This window comes from Equus caballus, chromosome 29 (assembly GCF_041296265.1).
Source record: "Equus caballus isolate H_3958 breed thoroughbred chromosome 29, TB-T2T, whole genome shotgun sequence".
Taxonomy (NCBI): Eukaryota; Metazoa; Chordata; class Mammalia; order Perissodactyla; family Equidae; genus Equus; species Equus caballus.
In genome coordinates this window covers 31,213,173-31,231,594 of record NC_091712.1, presented here as the reverse complement: position 1 = coordinate 31,231,594, position 18,422 = coordinate 31,213,173, and the positions used below count along the sequence as shown (strand labels likewise).

The window sequence follows — 18,422 nt, the reverse complement described above, 5'->3', positions numbered from 1 at the left end:
GATCACCCAGCATTATCAGTGCCATGCCTCAACTCTCCTGAGACAAGGAAGAGTACCACTAACAGTTATTAAACTCATGAAGTAGGAGAAGTTACAAAATTAGCAAGATTTCTGTAATTTTTAAAAGCTGGAATGCAAGTGATTTTTTAGAAAGGGAGAAATGGATCTCAGCTAGTTTCTGGTTATATACAGAAGGGAGTGATATAATAGATTGGATACACTAGCTGTAATAAAAACTACCTGGATGATTTACATCCTTGGGCTTATAATATGACCATGCTTCTTGCTCCTTAGAGGAAGAAAGAGCTATTCAGTTACTCTCTCTGCGTGTATGCATGTGCATTGTGTGTGTGAACTGTTCTCTTCTTAGCAGCCACAACAAAGAAAATAATTGACCATGGCGTGAGTAATCTATATGGGAAGTGCAAAAAGTGGTGGGATTTGGACTGTCTTTTTGTATTAGTTTAGTCAATCATTCAATGAATTGCTCATTGGGTATCTACCATAAGGCAGGTGTGGGACCAGGCCTTGGGTGTGCTAAGGTGAAAATGACATAGTCCTTGCCCTTCAGGTTTTGAAATTTTAGTTGGAGAGAGAAGGTACACTAGCAAATTTCGTAGAAAGGGAGGTATCATAAAAAGATACAGACCCCAGCTGGAGAGCTGTTTTAATGCACCTCTTCTGGTTACTAATAAGGACCCGAGGGGCCATAAGAGAGACAGGGATGTGCTGGAATCCAAAGACAGGAGCCAGGGCGCATGGAAGGCACAGGAGCGCCTGGTTCTGGGTTCAGGGCAGCTCTGGGACGACACGGCAGGAGTTTGTGGATTTCACTTGCATCCTATGCCATCGACATGACTCCACTATTCCCCAGTCTGCTTCTCTCTGACCTGCCATCACTGGCTCCCTTTTCTTACTCATACTTTCTGTTCCCTTCTAACTTGGGCTCCTAGGTGGCCTGGCACAGTCACAGACCCAGCTGTACTTCATGACCATTCAGCTGAGATTCTCACCTCTTTTTCTTAGTTGGATCCTAGTAAAAGGAAGAAAAAGAAGAGCTGACGGGTTCAGCTTTGCTCTTCCAGGTGGGTCCCAGCCCCTGGCCACACTATGGACTGGTCACCCCTGAGTTGAGAGTCACATGATCTAAGCCCCTTGGCAGCTGAGGTTGAAGGGCAAGGCACCAGCATGACTCACATCTCCAGGGAAGACACAGAAAAGACTCCTGGAGGATGTGGCCTTGAAGCTGGTCTTGACGTCCAAGTAGGCCTTGAAGACAGATTGGAAGATGGGGCGGATATCCCAGACGGAAAACAGAAAAAGAAATTCGGTTAGGCTGGAACACAATACCTGAAGGGGAAGAACACTGACAAGGGAAGATGACGCCAGATCACCAGGCCAGTGCGCACTGCATCGTAAGGAGACTGGGTTTTAGTCTACGGGCAAAGGAGAGCCACTGAAGGGAGTGAAGGAACCACAGTTCTGCTCCAGGAAGGCCGCTCGGGCAGTTTAGTGCAACATGTTTTGGAGAGGAGCTACAAGAGGCGGGAAGTCTGATTAATTTCTCAAGTCCAGCTCCAATCCTAACTCCAAGACTGGAGACAAGCGCACCAGTTGGGGGCCACTGCAGTGGTCTGAGTCGAGACTCACCAGGGCTGAGTAAGTGCAGGGGCCATGGCAACACAAATGGGCAGTACGTGGGCAGCAGAAAAGAACGCACGTGTGCACGGTGCATCACTGCCAGATGACCTGGCTAGGAGGGCCAGGCCCACTGTGGCTCGATTGGACCCATGGAGTCTAAGAAGGGGAGATGAAGGTCACACACAATGGCTCCACGGGGAGAAGGTGACCACTTACAGAAGGTGTTTAACACAGATCCTGAGATCCTTCACGAACCCCCTCAGAGCCACCAGAGGAGATAATTAAGGGTCAGCGCTTGTGGGGGGACAGTGAGGAGCAGAGCAGACAGCGAGAAAGAGGTCTGGCAGCTACCATGGGGTAAAGTGTGGCCATAGCAATGGACGCTGTGGGCTGTAGTTTGAGCTCTTGTCACAAACACCTCGTTAAGGTCAGCATCACTCCAAGGGTGAGAGTGACTGGGAAGGGATCCACATGTGGGTGCAACGGATGTCAAAGGCACTGTGAAGGAGAAGGAGGAAGTCGACAATGAGAACTGTGGGGCCTAAAAGTCACGTATGGTAGGGGGTGCAGGGAATCTGCTCTGTGGGAAACTGTGCCTAAAAATACTGCCACCTCCGTCCCTTCTTACCAACAGCTACTTTCCAGATGACTGCGGCTGCCACCAGAGGCTCAGGGCCAGGGGACTGTCCAGCCCTGAGTGTAAGGAGCTGGGCTTTTATTCCAAGGACAATGGGGAAACCACTGAAGAACAGAAACAAGGCAACTCGAAAGCTTTTACTTTGTGAAGTCTCGATGAGGGGTTGGCAAGAGCAGGAATCGGACAACAAGTTAAAACCTCCTGCAGGTCTCTTGGGGGAAATGGCGGCATCCTGGATTCATGAGGAGGCCACATGGATGGACAGAAGAGGCTCTGCCAGAGAACTAGACGCGAGCAGAGAAGAATCAAGGATAACCCCCAGGGTGTTGGCGGGAGCACTCAGGTCTATGTTTTTATATCATTTATTGAGATGGAAGGGCAAAAACATCAAGAGTTCGGTACATATACCGTAAGTCTGAGATGCCCATCAGACATCCAAGTGGAGACATCAAATCAGCAGCCAGCTCTGAGCCTCCATCACAGGTGTAGAGTCTGGGCTGGAGGTAAGAAATTGGGAGTAATCGGCGTCTAGGGAGCATTAAAGCCCTGGGTCCATGAGGTCTTCTAGCGAAAGTACCCGAAAGAAGAACGTAGACTCAGGACAGTCACTGGAGTGTTCAGAGAAGTGACTATGAGACAGGGAGAAAATCAGGACATGCTGCCACAGAAGTGAAAGGAGGGACCAGTGGTCTCATGAAAGCAGTGGTGTCTGCTGAATGCTGTGGAGAGGTCCAGGGAGATGAAGAGAGAAATGTCCTTGGGTTTGGCCACACAGGGTGGTAAGAGCCTCTGACGAGGCAGTCCGGACACAGCGATGAGGAAGGAAACGGGGCTGGAGTTTGTGGGGCAGGGAATGAGAGGCGAGCAAGCAGAGACAGGAGTGCAGACAAGCCCCGACAAGGACAGCAGAGGACAGGGCAGTGGCTGGAGCAAAGTACGGTCACGGAAGCATTTTCTAGAGATGCACGAACTTTTACATTTGCCCCCAGCAGAGTGGGAGGAAATGGTGGTGCAGGAGAGAGGGGGAAAATCATGGAAATGGAGAGATGGGATGCGGAGCACAAATAGAAGGACGGGCATGTAATGAACAGGACCTTCTTGCAATGCAGCAAGGAGTGGAGGGCAGGCTGGGGGCTTGGTGACAAGAAGGTGAAGGTTGTCAGTTTCTCAGTGAAACAGGCAGAAATGTATTAGCTGAGAGAGAGAGAGAATGTGAGTGTGTGCGTGTGCGTGTGCACACAGGAAGTCAGAAGATGGGAGAGTGGGTATGAAGAGTCAGAAAACAAATGACCAGGAAGTATCCTCTCTCCTGCAGGGCTGATGCCCCCTTGAGGTCTGTGGTCATGACCAGATGTACAACCAGTCACTGCAACTGTGAGGTTTCCTCCAGCCACATGCAGCTGTTCTGGTGTGGCCATGAGTGGCTGAGGTCAACCAGGGTCAGAAGTTCTTTAGTCAGGCAAAAATGGCAGAGGGAGAGGGAAGGAGGATTGTTCAGGGTATCTGTGGTGCTCAGGCACGGGAGGGGGGCAATCCTGAAGGCAAGGATGTGGTGGGACAGGGCACTGGAGCCCTCAGAAGTGTGTGTACCGTGGCAGCTGGTGGAATGAGGGAACGTGGTGGCTGCATTTGGAGGGTGCATTTGCTGGGATGATGAGGTCTACGGAGTGACTTGGAAGTGGGTGACTGAGGTGGGGTACAGGGAAAGCACCCCTGGAGTGGAACAGCAGCCAGGGTACCAGCAGGGCATCACCCAGGTAGATGCTATCATTCTCAATAAACAATTACAGGAGCAGCGTGAACCAGGGAAGCAGAAGCTAAAGTCTGAGTCCAGGAGGAAAGTTGACCAAGAGACGGGTGTCAAGTGGTCCGACCACCTTCTAAGGAGCTACAGTGATGGAGGGAGGAAGGAGGCAGAGTAATTTAAATGTTACTGCAGAGCAATGAGAGACCACTGCGTGGAAACCCAGCTCCCTACTTGAGAAGGCTGCAGGGAAGGCCGTGTCCTCAGGGACATTTCAGACCAGGAAGGCGGGCAATGTTCAGGGAAGAGGTGGAAGGGAGTTCGCTGAAGGTGTATCTGAGGCCCAGAGGACACAAGGTCAGGGTCTAGGAAGGTGGGGGTTGGGTTCTACTGGACAATGTCCCTTTCTGGTCTGTACCCTATGGCCTCACTCTTCTCTGTTTTTCAAGGCCCAGCGGCAGGTCCACACCACAGAAGCCCAGCTGCCCAGCTACTTGAGAACTTTCTAACAAAAGGTATGCTGGTGGCCCAACATCTGGAGGAAAGGATGGGCAATTCGGAGAAAGGAGAAGAAAACTAAGACAAAGGATGAGGACGACTAGTAAGACGGCAGATGACGACTAACTCTGAGGAAAAGGCAGGCAGAGGGCAAGGACCAGTTAAAAGAAAGAGAGAAATTTCTAATTCCTGAGCAGGTGATGAAAATTACGGCGGCTGCAGCCCTGACAACAACACGTAACATAGTAGGTGGTCAGTTTTTTAACTAAAAAATCAAAACCCTCAAGGCTGTGAAAAAAAATGGTTCTTAAGGCTTACTGAAAAAGAATACACAATATACAGTGGCTGGAACATGTTTGTGAAACTCCCTGTTTTATATCCACCAGCCCCCTGCCACGTGGGCATGGGCACAGCAACAACAGACGTGAGCAGAACAAGCAGAGTTCCAAGCCGGCCAGGTCTGAGCAGCTGGCAGGCTCCACGTGCTCAGGCCTCAGGAAATGCAAAGCAGGTATCAAACCCAACAAGAAGTCAGCCAGGTGAGTCGTAGTTTCCATCCGATATTTGAAGAGCTGCTGTCAGCTCTAAATTATACTCTGACCATCCTAATCTACACCCTGACACAAACGGGCCAGCATAGTCTGTCGGTATCAGGGACATTCATTACAACTGTTAGTTCCTTGCTATCTATCATTTCAACCAAAGGTCTTTATGAGAATTTAGCCCAGTGGAAACAACAGCAAGAGACTAAAGATTCCTGGCTTAGTGAAGAACATGAGAAGGAAGCATAATCATTCCTTCATTTCAAGAAAATCATCATTGCACCCCCGTGTTGACTGCAGCATTATTTATAACAGCAAAGACATGGAAACAACCTAAGTGTCCATCAATGGATGAATGGATAAAGAAAATGTGGTGTGTATATATATATATATACACACACAATGGAACGTATACATATATACATGTGTGTATATATATATACAATGGAATATTATTCAGCCATAAAAAAGAAGGAGATCCAGCCATTTGTGACAACATGGATGTTGAGGGCATGACATTAAGTGAAATAAGTCAGATAGAGAAAGACAAATACTGTATGATCTCTCTTATATGTGGAATCCAAAAAGAAACTGAACTCAGAAACTGAACAGATTGATGGTTGCCAGAGGCAGGTGGTGAGGGCTGGAGGACATGGGTGGAGGTGATCAAAGATATACACTTCCAGTTAGAAGTCCTGGGGATGTAATGTAGAGAGTATAGTTAACAATACTGTATTGCATATTTGAAAATTGCTAAGAGGTAGATCTTAAAAGTTCTTATCACAAGAAAAAAAATTCATAACTATGTGTGGTGACGGACGTTACCTAGACTTACTGAGATGATCATTTTGCAATAGATACAGATATCAAATCATTATGTTGTACACCTGAAACTAATATTTTGCATGTCAATTATACCTCAATAAAACTGGGGGGGAAATGATTATCATTTAGTCATGAAACAATAATAGCAAAGCTAATCAAAGAAAAATTGGAAAGTACCAAGGCCAACGGGCTTGGGCTGGGGTGTGATTCTAGTATGAAAGGATGCAGAGGACTCACGGCTAGCTCTGCTCTCTCTCGGGGGAGAAAAAAGATGATAGCTTATGGCTTTCACTGTGCGGATGACAGAAAAATCTGGATTTCTATTCCTGCTTTCTGTCCACAACTTGAGTCACACATGTTGCTAGACACTTCTACTTATTTTCTCTTCAAACACATCTTCTAAGAGCAGTGGCCGCATGTACACCTCTGCATGTTCCCGCAGCTACTCAATAAAAAAGGAATGAAGGAGTTCACCTCTTTTGCAGACGGCACATGCAGAGAACAATTAGTGTAAAAAGGCATTAAAATAAAGGAATAGGGGCCAGCCCAGTGGTGTAGCAGTTAAGTGCACTCACTCTACTTTGGCAGCTGGGGGGTTTGCAGGTTTGGATCCCAGGTGCAGACCTAGCACAGCTCATCAAGCCACACTGTGGTGGCATCCCACATAAAATAGGGGAGGTCCCTGAAGCCTTCTGTACTAGTATCTCTGCAAGAGAGGTTAGCGGGTGAAGTCACATTTATACACCTCACTGCACGTGAGATGCGTTGGGATGAGAGAAGAAAAAGCCACATTTGATTGCCATGAACCTTTTTTTTTTAGGGTGGTTTTTTTTTTATTGTAGTAAAAAGCACAAAATATTAAATTTACCATCTTAACCATTTTTTTTTTTTGAGGAAGATTAGCCCTGAGCTAACTACTGCCAATCTTCCTCTTTTTGCTGAGGAAGATTGGCCCTGAGCTAACATCCGTGCCCATGTTCCTCTACTTTATACGTGGGACGCCTACCACAGCATGCCATTGCCAAGCAATGCCATGTCTGCACCTGGGATCCGAACCGGCAAACCCCAGGCTGCTGAGAAGTGGAACGTGAGCAGTTGAACCACTGCGCTACTGGGCCAGCCCCCGATCTTAACCATTTTTAAGTGTACCGTTTGGTCGTGTTAAGTATATTTACGTTATTGTGCAACAGATCTCTGGAATCTTTTTATGTCGCAAAACTGAAATTGTATACCCTCAAATGCTTATGAACCTTGAAGAGCGACCCTGTCCACCGGTCAGTGAGGCCCAGGCAAGGTCCTGGCCCTGAGGCCATGAGGTGAATATTCTCTCCTTTGGAGAGGAGAGAGAAGTGGTACAGACAGAGCAGTGAAGCATCTTCTTCTTTGTCACACACTTAAAGGCTAAGTGGGCCTGTAAGAAACAAGATCACGGCCAATGGAGAGTTTAACCAAAATTCAAATGTGTTGCACATTCACAGGGACAAAAGATGTTATGTTCAGCTCTGGGTAAATTCATTGCCAACACCATCTGACAATAAGTCATCCCTCATAGGATTTTAGTAGCCGGCCCAAAAGTCACTGTTGCTTCTCTTTTTAAATATTCAACATACCTTGGAATCCTGATACTATTTGGACCACATCTTCATACACCATTAGGGTCGCAGATCGTTCTGGAAGCAGACCAAGGCTCAGTGAAGAAAACACTGCAGAAACAAAAATGGATATAAGGGAATTCTGTTAGGTAAATTCAAATACCCACTCTAATTTTGGGAGTACTCTGCCTTCTTTGTTTTCTCTGATTTCAACGCAATCAACAATATCGACTTTTGGTACTGTGACATAAGAAGAAATGTATATTTGGTCTCTGCCCCTGGTTCCTGACACAGAGCTCCTAAATGCCTTGTAATTTCCTGAGTGATGGGGGATCAGAGCATCTTTTGCTCTAATGAGGTGACTCTTGGTAGATTCCTGGATGGCTTCAGGTTGGGGCTTGGTCACCAGAAAGACCAAGCCATGATTAGAAGCTTGGAACTTTCAGCTCCGCCTCCCATCCTCTGGGAAGGAGAGAGGGGCTGGAGATTGAGTTAATGATCGATTGTGCCAACATGATGGAGCCTCCCAAAAGTATGGGGTTCGGGGAGCTTCTGGGTTGGTGAACACATCGACATGCCGGGAGGGTGCACACCCCAACTCCATGGGCACAGAAGCTCCTCCACTCAGGACTCTTCCAGATCTCAACCTGTGTACCTCTTCATCTGGTTGTTCATCTGTGTCATTTACAATATCCTTTATAATAAACTGGAAAATGTAAGTGTTTCCCTGAGTTCTGTGAGCTCTTACAGCAAATTATCAAACCCAAGGAGGGAGTCGTGGGAACACCTGATTTATAGCCAGTCGGTCAGAAGTACAGGTGACAACCTGGGACCTGCGTCTGATGTGGGGGACAGTCTCGTGGGACTGAGCCCTTAACCTGTGGATTCTACACTAACTCTGGGTAGTTAGTATCAGAACTGACTTGAATTGTAGGATGTTCAGCTGGTGTCCAGGGAGTTGGAGAATTGGTTGGTTTGAGGAAAAATCTCCACTTATTTGGTGTCAGAAGCGCTGTGAGTAGAGAAAAGGGAAACAGTTTCTCCTTTTAGTAGGATTAGCAAAAGACTTTCAAAATGCCACCACAGTACTACAGTCTCTCATAACAACGGCTAACCCTACAATGGGCAACCATTTTTCATTTGTTAGAAATTTTTACAAGTATCTGAATCTCTTCATACTAGGAATATATCAAGGTACACACTATATGAGTGTAATACATAAAGTTAGATATTAACATTAAAAAATACTTTAAAAATACGTGCTTAGGTTAACGTGTTCCTCATTATAAAAGAATATTCTGCCCTATTCTGGAAACCAATAAGATGACAGAACTGGTGCTATTTTAAAATTCTCACTTAAGGACCTGAGGATTTTCGACTAAAAAACTCACAAAACCTACAAGTTTCTGGGTAGAACATGGATTTAAGACAAAACAAATAAAAGTAGTATGGAATAATAATCTCTAACATTACTGAACCCTTCCTAACATGTCAGACATTATTCTAAGTGCCTTAATTTGGCAATTTATTTAAATCTCAAAACAACTCTATGAAATAGGTATTATTAACATGCCCACTTGACAGGTAAGGAAACAGGTCTATATATAAGGAATTAACCTGTCTAAGGTCCCACAGCTGGTGAATAAGGAGCCAGGATTTGAACTCTGGGGTCTGCCCTCCACTGCTATGCCCCACAGACTCAAATTCTAAGGCTCCTTAGACTTTATCCAACTCAAGCCTCTAACTTTAAACAGGAGGAAAGTGAGGGCTAGAGAGGTGAAGTGGCGTTCTGGGAAGATATCAGGAACCAGAAATATCAGGTGCTAAGAATATCAATTGCTTAGCGCTGCTGGCTCTTCATAGTGCCAGAGAAGACCAGAGAGCTGGCCTTGGACATGACCCCTCTTTTCACAGACTCCTTACATGGTCAATTTATTGAGCTGCCACTCTATGCACGCTCACTGCTGGATCCTGTGGAAAAGATCAGCGTTGGAGGCAGTCTGTGCCTTCAAGGGTTCCACATTAGAAGGGGACTCGGACACACAACAAATAGTCATATGAGAAGTAGAATGTGGCCAGCACCATGAGGAAGATCACCTTGGTGCTATGGAAAACCATCTGGTGGTTCCTCAAAATATTAAAAATAGTTACCAGATGACCCAGCAATTCCACTCCAAGAGAACTGAAAATCATATTCACACAAAAGCTTGTACACAAATGTCCATAGCAGCAGCAGTCAGAATAGCCAAAAAGTGCAAACAAGTCAATAGACATCAACTGATAACAGATAAATAAAATGTGGTCTATCCATACAGCAGTATATGGTTTACTCATAAAAAGGAATCAAGCATTGATTCATGCTGCCACATGGAGGCACCTTGAAAACATTATGCTAACTGAAAGACACCAGACACAAAGGCCACATTTCGTAGGATTCTCCTTATCTGCAGGGTCCAAAATACGCAAATCCATAAAGAAAGAGAGGAAATGAGTGGATGCCAGGGACTAAGGGGAGTGGGATATAGCGAGTCAAAGCTCATGGGTATGGGGTTTTTTGGGGTGAAGAAAATATTCTGGGATTAGATAGTGGTGATGGTTGTACAACCTTATGAATTACACACTTTAAAATGGTGAATTTTATGGTATACGAATTATATCTCAAATACAAAAAAAAAGGAAAAGAATAAAAAAAGAATTCATCTTGGGGGTTCAAAGTTAGGAGAGAAATCCACAGCAGGTTGGGGAGGGAGCATCAGGTAAGCAGCGTGAGCCAGGATTACAGGGAGGAACTGGAACTCCTGCATGACCATTTCAAAGGTAACCATAACCTTCTTTAACAATGATCCCTTCACCCAACGGCCCTGGGTGCCTCATGGTCAGGAAGAAAGGACCGATTGTTGTAACAATGTTGCCTGCAGGAAACACCTCACCTCCAATCTCAGGCTAGTGTTTCACCCTCTGCCTCTCCGAGTGCAGATGCCTGGACCACCCTGGTCCATTAGAGAGCTCACACAGATCCTGAATGGCATTTCCTGGGCCCTGAAAACTTGCGCTGACTGGTCTGGGGACTCTGAGCTCTGACGTCACCTGTGATCAGTCTCTCGAGATGTGTCTGACCATCGTAGGGTGATTTGTAAACATTTCTCACCTACAACATTTGGGACTTCCATACATAAGGCATCGGCGCTAGCAAACTGTTTCTCAAACCTTATTTTATATAGGAGAAAAAAGGATTTCTTGTAAGAGTATGCTGTGTGGCAGCAGAGGCACCAGGGGGGGCTTCCTGGAGTGAGAGGCACCACAGACCTCAAACCGAGCAGGTCTCCTCACACCAAACAGGTGTTTATTTTTTTTGATAAGTAGAGAGAAAGGAACATCTAACTCCATCTGAGAGAGGCAGGAAGACTTCAGGGAGCAGTAAACAGCCACGCTGGGCATTAAAGGAGAGAGGACAAGCTTGCGAAGAGAACAACGGTAAAGGAAAAATAGTGCGGACACACACAGAGTGGGAGAAATGTCAGATTGCTCCAGAGAATGACCAATTGCCCAGGATGACTAGATCATGAGATACGTAAGGGAGAAGCAGCTAGGGGAGGAGAGTGGTTGTTGTGTTTTGTGTGTGTGTGTGTGTGTGTGTGCGTGTATGTATTTAAGACACTGTGTGTCTTTAAGACACATGGAGGCTGTTCTGAAGGGGCAGACTGATCTGGCCAGGGGCTGCTCCAATAGTCCTGGACCATTGCAAAAGGCCTGGGCTAGGGCAATGGCTAGGAGATGGAAATAATTAAGGTGTGGAACTATAGTCTTCACTGGATGGATTATATTTTCTATAGCTAAATTTGTTCTATCTGTTTGCCAAAGGTAAGGGCGCTCTCCTTATGTGGGGTTCTCCCCTCCCCAATCTATACCTTCTTCCTTGAAAGGGAAAAAGGATGCACATCTTCCAGGAACTATTGTTAGGGATGAAAAAAAGAGATCCATTCCAAAATCTTGTAAGAATGCTTATGCAAACAAAACCATGTATGCATGTGTAGTAAAGAAAAGATTTTTTAGTTTCAAATTTTTAACATATTTTAGAAGAGGCTCTCCACTCTTCTCTCTTCCTTGCCCAATTATCGCCAAAAGACCAAGTGTTCGTCTTGACCGCCAAAAATACGCATAAAAATAATAGTTTACTCTGCTTTTCACAACAGACCAGTCTAAATTTTGGTCACATTTTCTGTTAGAGTCTACTTAAGAGTACCTTTGTTGTGTTGAAAAGGCGAGCAGACAAAAATACTCAAAGACATGGGAGGGTCCCTGAAAATTATTCAGTCTAATTAATTTAGCTTTAGAATTGAGAAAAATGGGCCCAGAAGGGCTTGATGGGCCGACATGTGTCTTCACACCTCATCCAAAACTCTTTCAATTAAACCACATTATTTCCATTTTTCGACTCCTTTAAGAAAACGAACATTATGGAAACGGTTGCTTTTTATCAAATGATCATGTTAACACAGTGAAGTGAATGTAATTAAAGTAAAGTCGATCTTCATTATTTGTGGATTCAGTATTTGCGAATGTGCCTACTCACTAAAATTTATTTGTAACCCCCAAATCAATACTCGTGATGCTTTAAATGCATATGTAAAGAGTGGTCAAAAATTTGAGTTTTCTGATGTACAGGTTCCCAGCTGAGGTTGACCAAGGCGATGCTCTGCCTTCTTGTTTCAGCTCTCATCTTATAAGCGTGCTTTGTGCGATCTATTTAGCTCCAAGTTTCTTGCATTCTTGTGCTTTATGTTGCTGATTTCACTGTGTAAAATGGCCCCCAAGTGGAGAGCTGTCTGGTGTTCCTGAGAGCAGGAAGGCTGGGATGGGCCTTCTGGAGAAAATACATATGCTAGGTCAGCTTCACTCAGGCAGGAGTTACAGTGCTGGTGGCTGTGAGTTCAATGTCAGTGAACCAAAAATACATATTAAATAAAGTGTCTTTAAACAGAAGCACACAGAAAACAAGGTGATCTATTGATCAGTTGACAAAATGTGACCAGAGGCTCACAGGAACACAACCCTACATGTCCCCTAGAAGCATCGACTCAGTATTCACTAATTCAATGTCGCAGTGACTTTATAGAACACAACTACTGTGAATAGTGAGAATCGACTACACTTTGCGCTGCCACTCTCCTAGCAAAGGTGGAGTTATGGTCTCCAGATACCATTTAAACATCTCTGGGTTGTTTCCAGTGATTTCTCAAGGTGAAAAATAGGGGAGGTCAAATATTTTCTTTAGATATAACCTAATAAAGATCACCTTTCCTACTTTGTTGGCCTTCTCAGGGTTCTGTGTCAGGCCCACTTCCCTCCACTCTTTGGATGAGGGCATGGTTTTGATTCTCACCTCAACACTGCTAATGACCCCTGAACTACACCTCTCGAAACCCCCTGAACCCCCAAATCATTTCAAACTAAAGGCCAAATGCACATGGTGTCCCAGAGGCAGTTCAAATCCAGTCTACCCTACCCTAAGCTCGTTATCAACTATGACCCAACACTCATGCCTTTCCTCCCATCTTCTCTACCTCCTCAGCATCTGCATCCATCTCGCCTGAGCCCCAAGCTTGGGAAGAGGGGTGCGCACAGGGAGGAGGAAGGGGGTTTCTTTTAACCTACTGTATCCGTTGGGTCAACTTTAGGGAACCATAGTGTGGCAGGTCTCCCAATTCCATCACCTCTCTGTTCTATTCACTCTATCACCAGCCAGAAACCCAAGATTCAGTTCACATTTCTTCTAACTCATCTTTTCCCTTACCTTGCTCCCATCCACTCCTCAAGACTTTCTGGATTTTGCCTGCTAAACACCTCCCAGGTTTATCCCCCTTTCTCTAAAATTTCTGTAAATGATCTCCTTAGTTGTATCTATATCAACTCCACTTTCCATAGCTCATAAAGCAGTGGTCTCAAACTTTGGTGAACACTTTTGTCCATGAGAAGGTGGAAGTGCTCGTTAATATGCAGATTCCTGAGTCCCCCTAGCCGGATTGAATGGTTGAGTTCTAGAATCTGTATGTTTTTACAAGCACCTCCTGATGCTAACATCTATTCATCCTCAAGACCCAGCTCCCCCCGTCCCCTCCAAGAAGCCTCCATTCACTCACCTAGACTGGTTAACGTTCCTCTCCAGCCTCCCCTGCGTACACAGACACTGAAATCCATCAGAGCATTTATCCCGTTAGATGGAAAAGGCTTCTGTGGCTGACTTCATAACTAAACTGTAAACTCCCTAGGGGCAAGTTCTGTGTCTCTAGAGCTGTATTCTCAGTGCCCAGGGCAGTGACGGCTCATAGTAGATACTTAATAACTATACATTGAAGTAAAGAGAGTTTTGTGAATGAGGGTAGATGCTGGGGCTTCATAAGACACCAGGGACCCTGATGGGGTGTGTCTAGCATGCAGTGGCACAGAGATGAGCACTAACTTTGGGATTTTGACAAATACTGTGCCAGGTGCTACATATCTCTTGAGCACCTACTGTGTTTTAGGCTTCATAAGGCCGTTTACATATGTTAACTACTTTTTAATCAGAACAACTCTACGAGGTGGTATCAGCTCCCTTTTAGAGATTGGCATTGAAGCTAGAGGGACTCAAGAACAGACTGGGAGGCAGAACCTATGTCAGTCGGTTTCTAAAACCCACACTGCCCCCACTCCCCAGGCAGCATCTCCTCCAGCTCTAAGCCTATCCTTGCCACTCACCCAACCTTGGTGCCGACAGATGATGTGGTCCAGGCACCAGATGGTGCGTGAGGTGAGAGGACCATCTGCTGCCCACTTACCTACCCCGTCCCAAGCTGAATCTACGTCAGGCACCATCCTTGCCCCTTGTTGTGGACAGACTGCTTTGTAGCTGTGAATGGTCACGATCATGTGATGTCATTTATAATAAGATATATCTATTTGGTCTTGGTCCCATTCCTGGCTCAGAGTTCCTAAAACCCTTGGAATTTCCTCAGTGATGAGAGGGATAAAGGTGTCTTTTGTTATTCATACCAAGCCCCTTTCAACCACACCAGAGGTTATGTTAATGTAGCGATTTTCAGACAGCATGGAAGGATGGGGGCTGGTCGCCAGGGGAGTCAACCATGTGATCAGAGGGTTAGAACCTTTGGTCCCATCTCCTGACCACTGAGGAGGGAAGAGGGGCTGGAGGTTGAATCAAATGCCGATGGCCAAGGATTTAATCAATCATGCCTATGTAATTAAGCCTCTATAAAAAATCAAAAGGGAGGGGTTCAGAGAGCTTCCAGGTTGGTGAACCCATGGAGGTGCTGGGAGGGTGGCGCACCTGGAGAGGACACAGAAGCTGTGTGTGCCCTTTCCCACATACCACACATCTCTTCCTTTGAATAGCCTTTGTAATAAAGTGGTAATCTAATAAGTAAACTGTTTCTCTGAGTTCTGTGAGCCACTCTAGCAACTTAATCGACCCCAAGGAGGAAGTCATGGACACTTCTGCTCCATAGGTGGTCAGTCAGAAGCACAGGTGCCAACCTGGACTTGTGATTGGCATCTGAATTGGGGTGAGGGAGGCAGTCTTGTGGAATTGAGCCCCTAACCTGTGTGAGCTGACGCTACCTCCAGGTAGATAGGCTCAGAACTGAATTAAACTGTAGGATGCCCAGCTAGTGTTGGACAATCTGAGAATTGCTTGGTGTTTGGAAAAAACCCCATACCTCAGGTGATCAGAGGTGCAGGAAGTGAAGAATTGAGAGGAGGTAAGAAGGGGAAAAGAGGAAGATAGTCTCGCCATCACCTGCCACCTCTTCGGACAGCCCTGATCTCAGGCCCGTGAAGCAGAAGGAGGAAGCTCCATTCCAGAGCACTGCCTGATGCCATGCTGCTACTTACAATCAACAAGATACAAAACGGAACACTGGGGAAGTGAGCAGACACTCTAAGCCTTTGATTCCATTGTGTGTGTAGAATAACGTGCAGCCCCGACCAGCTTCATGCCAGATCCCACCATTCCTTTACATAAGAGGCCCCAAAAGCAGAGACTAAACCTGTATTTTCCTGATTGTCTGACTTCCACTTTCAAAATTGTTTCTGTGTCTGACTCCACCACTAGCCCGACCACGAGCTCTGTTTTGAGAAAGGTTAAGACCACCTTACCAGGTAATCGGATTGGCTTCCATGGGGCAGAGTTTGGCACGTAGGCATGCTTCGTGGCAGTGACGATCAACTGACTGCCCAGCTTATACTGGAACTTGATGAAGGCGACGCCATCTGTCCCTGAGGTACCAGAGGCAATGGAGACCTGATTGGTGAAAATTTCAATGAGCGCATCTGGGACGGGCTGATGGGTGCTGGCGTCACTGATGTGGACCTTCAGCGTGACGTCTGCAAGAAGGAGAAAGCAACACAGAACAACTACTGTTAATTAATTGGGCCACTTCAAGAGCGATTCCGTGTTAACTGTGATAGGAGGTGGAAAGCGGGATGGGCTAAGAAAATCTAATCTACATCCAAAATGGGAATCATTTTAACCAGGGAAAACTTTACACAATTTCCTCTTTTCTTCAGAACCACTGCTGGTCCCAAACTGCTTTCCTCTGGCTCTTCCTTGCTCACACCGACACATAATTGAGAGAAGAATTCTATCCCTTTAAGACATTATGCAACACACACAATACTTTTTTTATTCCTCTGAGCATTACTGGCAAACACAGCCCAAACAAGGCTGGGCTGCCCCAGAAGAGCCTGCAGGCTCTAAGATTTGCAGCCATATTCTTCAACAGTCCTGGCGAACATGGATATGGGCAACCCAGGCTCGCTGTGCTGGTAATTATGAAGACTAGACCGAAAAGTGTCCAAAATACCTTTAAAAGGGAGGACCCAAAGAGTGGGAGATGAGAAGGTGAGAGGAAGAAAAAAATAAAAAGTAGACATTTGAAAAGATTGATGAAGTTGAGTTAGTAATATTGGCAAAAACAGATAATGAATGTAGGAAAGCGACAGATCCAAATTAAAGGTAAAAAATTAAAATGGAATGGATAATTTTCATTTATTCATGAAAGAGATGTTGACTGAGCTGTAACTCTGTGCCTAGAATTGTGAGTAACTGTGTAAACTACAGTGGTGAAGAAAAGTGCGTGGACAGGCAGGTGCCATGCCTGGGGTACATTTGGTGCAGGCAGGAGGGGAGCACTTACGGAACAGCATGTGCAAAGGCTCAGGGGCAAGAAAAAGCCTTGCTTCCTGGAGAAACGGAAACAGGTTCTGAAAGCTGGATGGAGAGTGTGAGGGATATGAGGCTCAGTGAGAGACAAGGCTAGAGGGGCAAGTAGGGGCCAGATCATTCACGGCTTTAGAAGTGACCTAAAGGATCACTCTTTATTCCAAGGGCAATGGGAAGTCAGAGAGGAACAGAAACCCAATTTGCTATAGGAACATTTGGTTCTGGGTGAAGGACCAACCCAGGAGAGGCAAGACTGGAGACTGCACATCCAGTTAAGAGGTCTCTGTAATAACCCAAGAAGAGATGGTGGTGGACCTGGCTCCAGCATCACGGTGGATGTCAATTAAAGGACGCCAACTCCAGAACGATGTTCCAGAACAATCAGAAGTGTATCATGCTCCAATAAACCCCTTTTGCTTAGGTGTGAAGGGAGTGAATGATGCCCAGTGACATAAGTCCACTTGGCCACTCATAGGCTCTCCTTGTCATACATTTTGAGCTGCCTCAGATCTGAAAGCCCTATTGGTGACTTGAGAGAAGGATTTGGGGCAAGGAATAGCAAAGCACTACCAGGTGACAAGGGGGGCTCATGTCTACAGAACCTACAGAGGCTCATGTACAGAAGCTACAGTGGTCTGGCTCAGAGGACAGACCACCAATGAGGCTGGCCAAGGCTGGCTGGGGGAGTGCCCGACAGTGAGGGGAGGAGGTGGCAGAGCTGGCCGTGTGGGAACTGCCCACTAGCTCCTCCTCTAGAGTCCTAAGTTTCAACCTCAGCTCCATCAAGTTCTAGCCATGTGGCCTTGGGCAAGTTACCGGTCCTCTCCAGGTCTCAGTTTCCTCATCTACAAACTGGGGATGACCTCAACAGGTCTCAACATCCAAGTAGAGATTTCTGGTGTAATGCTTGACAGAGGAAACCAAACACAGGCTATGACCATTACACTATTCCAATGACTGTGCTTGAAAGCATTTGGTCATAGGGTCCGAGGTGCCAGGAGGGGCACAGGAAGGGAGCTGGAGGGGAGAAAGGAATAAAACACAGTGGAGGGATGGGACGCCCCTCTCAGCGGGTAATAACTTTATGTCGAAAGCTCTTCCTTCATTGGGGCAACCACATCGAGAAGAACTTCTTCTGGTTCAAGAACCTCCGCCTTGGTAACTTGCCAGCTATCTTATGATACTAAAGCAAAGTTCAGTCGGTCAATCATTTTCTCCCCCATTTTTTCACATACTGACTTAATACATTTCTGGACTAGATGACCATAAAGAACAGCTAAAGAATCTTACAAGTAGGTACTATAGATCTGTACCAAACAAATCTCTCAAAACCCCGTACAGAGAAGAAAGAGAAATGCTACAAAAATGGAACCTGGCTACTCATACTATAGAAGCAAAAACTAACGCCAAAAGAGGGAGAAAATCAACATCCTGAAAACCAAGGATATGACATTACAAAATATATTTAGTCTATTCCCCCAATCTTAGTGTTATCTTAGTGCACATTTGCAGGACGCACGCCACACAGGTGTTTTCTTATTTAACCCGGTCTTCCTCGTCCCCAGGTGGTGTGCAAAGCTCTAACATAAACGAACTCATCTTTCATTATATTCACACAGCTGAAATCCGCTGGGATAGGGCAAGTGGGAAAGCAGCTTTGGAGGGCTGCGTCGATGATTTGTGTCATTTTAAGGTAATGCAACATTTATTAACAGTTGGGATT

The 18,422-nt window shown here is 45.9% G+C and overlaps 1 protein-coding gene across 1 annotated transcript in view; it reads right to left on the bottom strand.

Moving 5' to 3' along the window:
- FAM171A1 (family with sequence similarity 171 member A1) overlaps positions 1-18,422 on the bottom strand; it is a 129,647-nt gene that overhangs the window by 42,376 nt on the left and 68,849 nt on the right. The window contains exons 2-3 of the mRNA XM_023632231.2: positions 15,634-15,861; positions 7,498-7,590 (exon numbers count right to left, since the gene is read on the bottom strand). Of these exons, the coding sequence (XP_023487999.2) occupies positions 7,498-7,590; positions 15,634-15,861 (321 nt within the window). The remainder of the gene's footprint in view (positions 1-7,497; positions 7,591-15,633; positions 15,862-18,422) is intronic.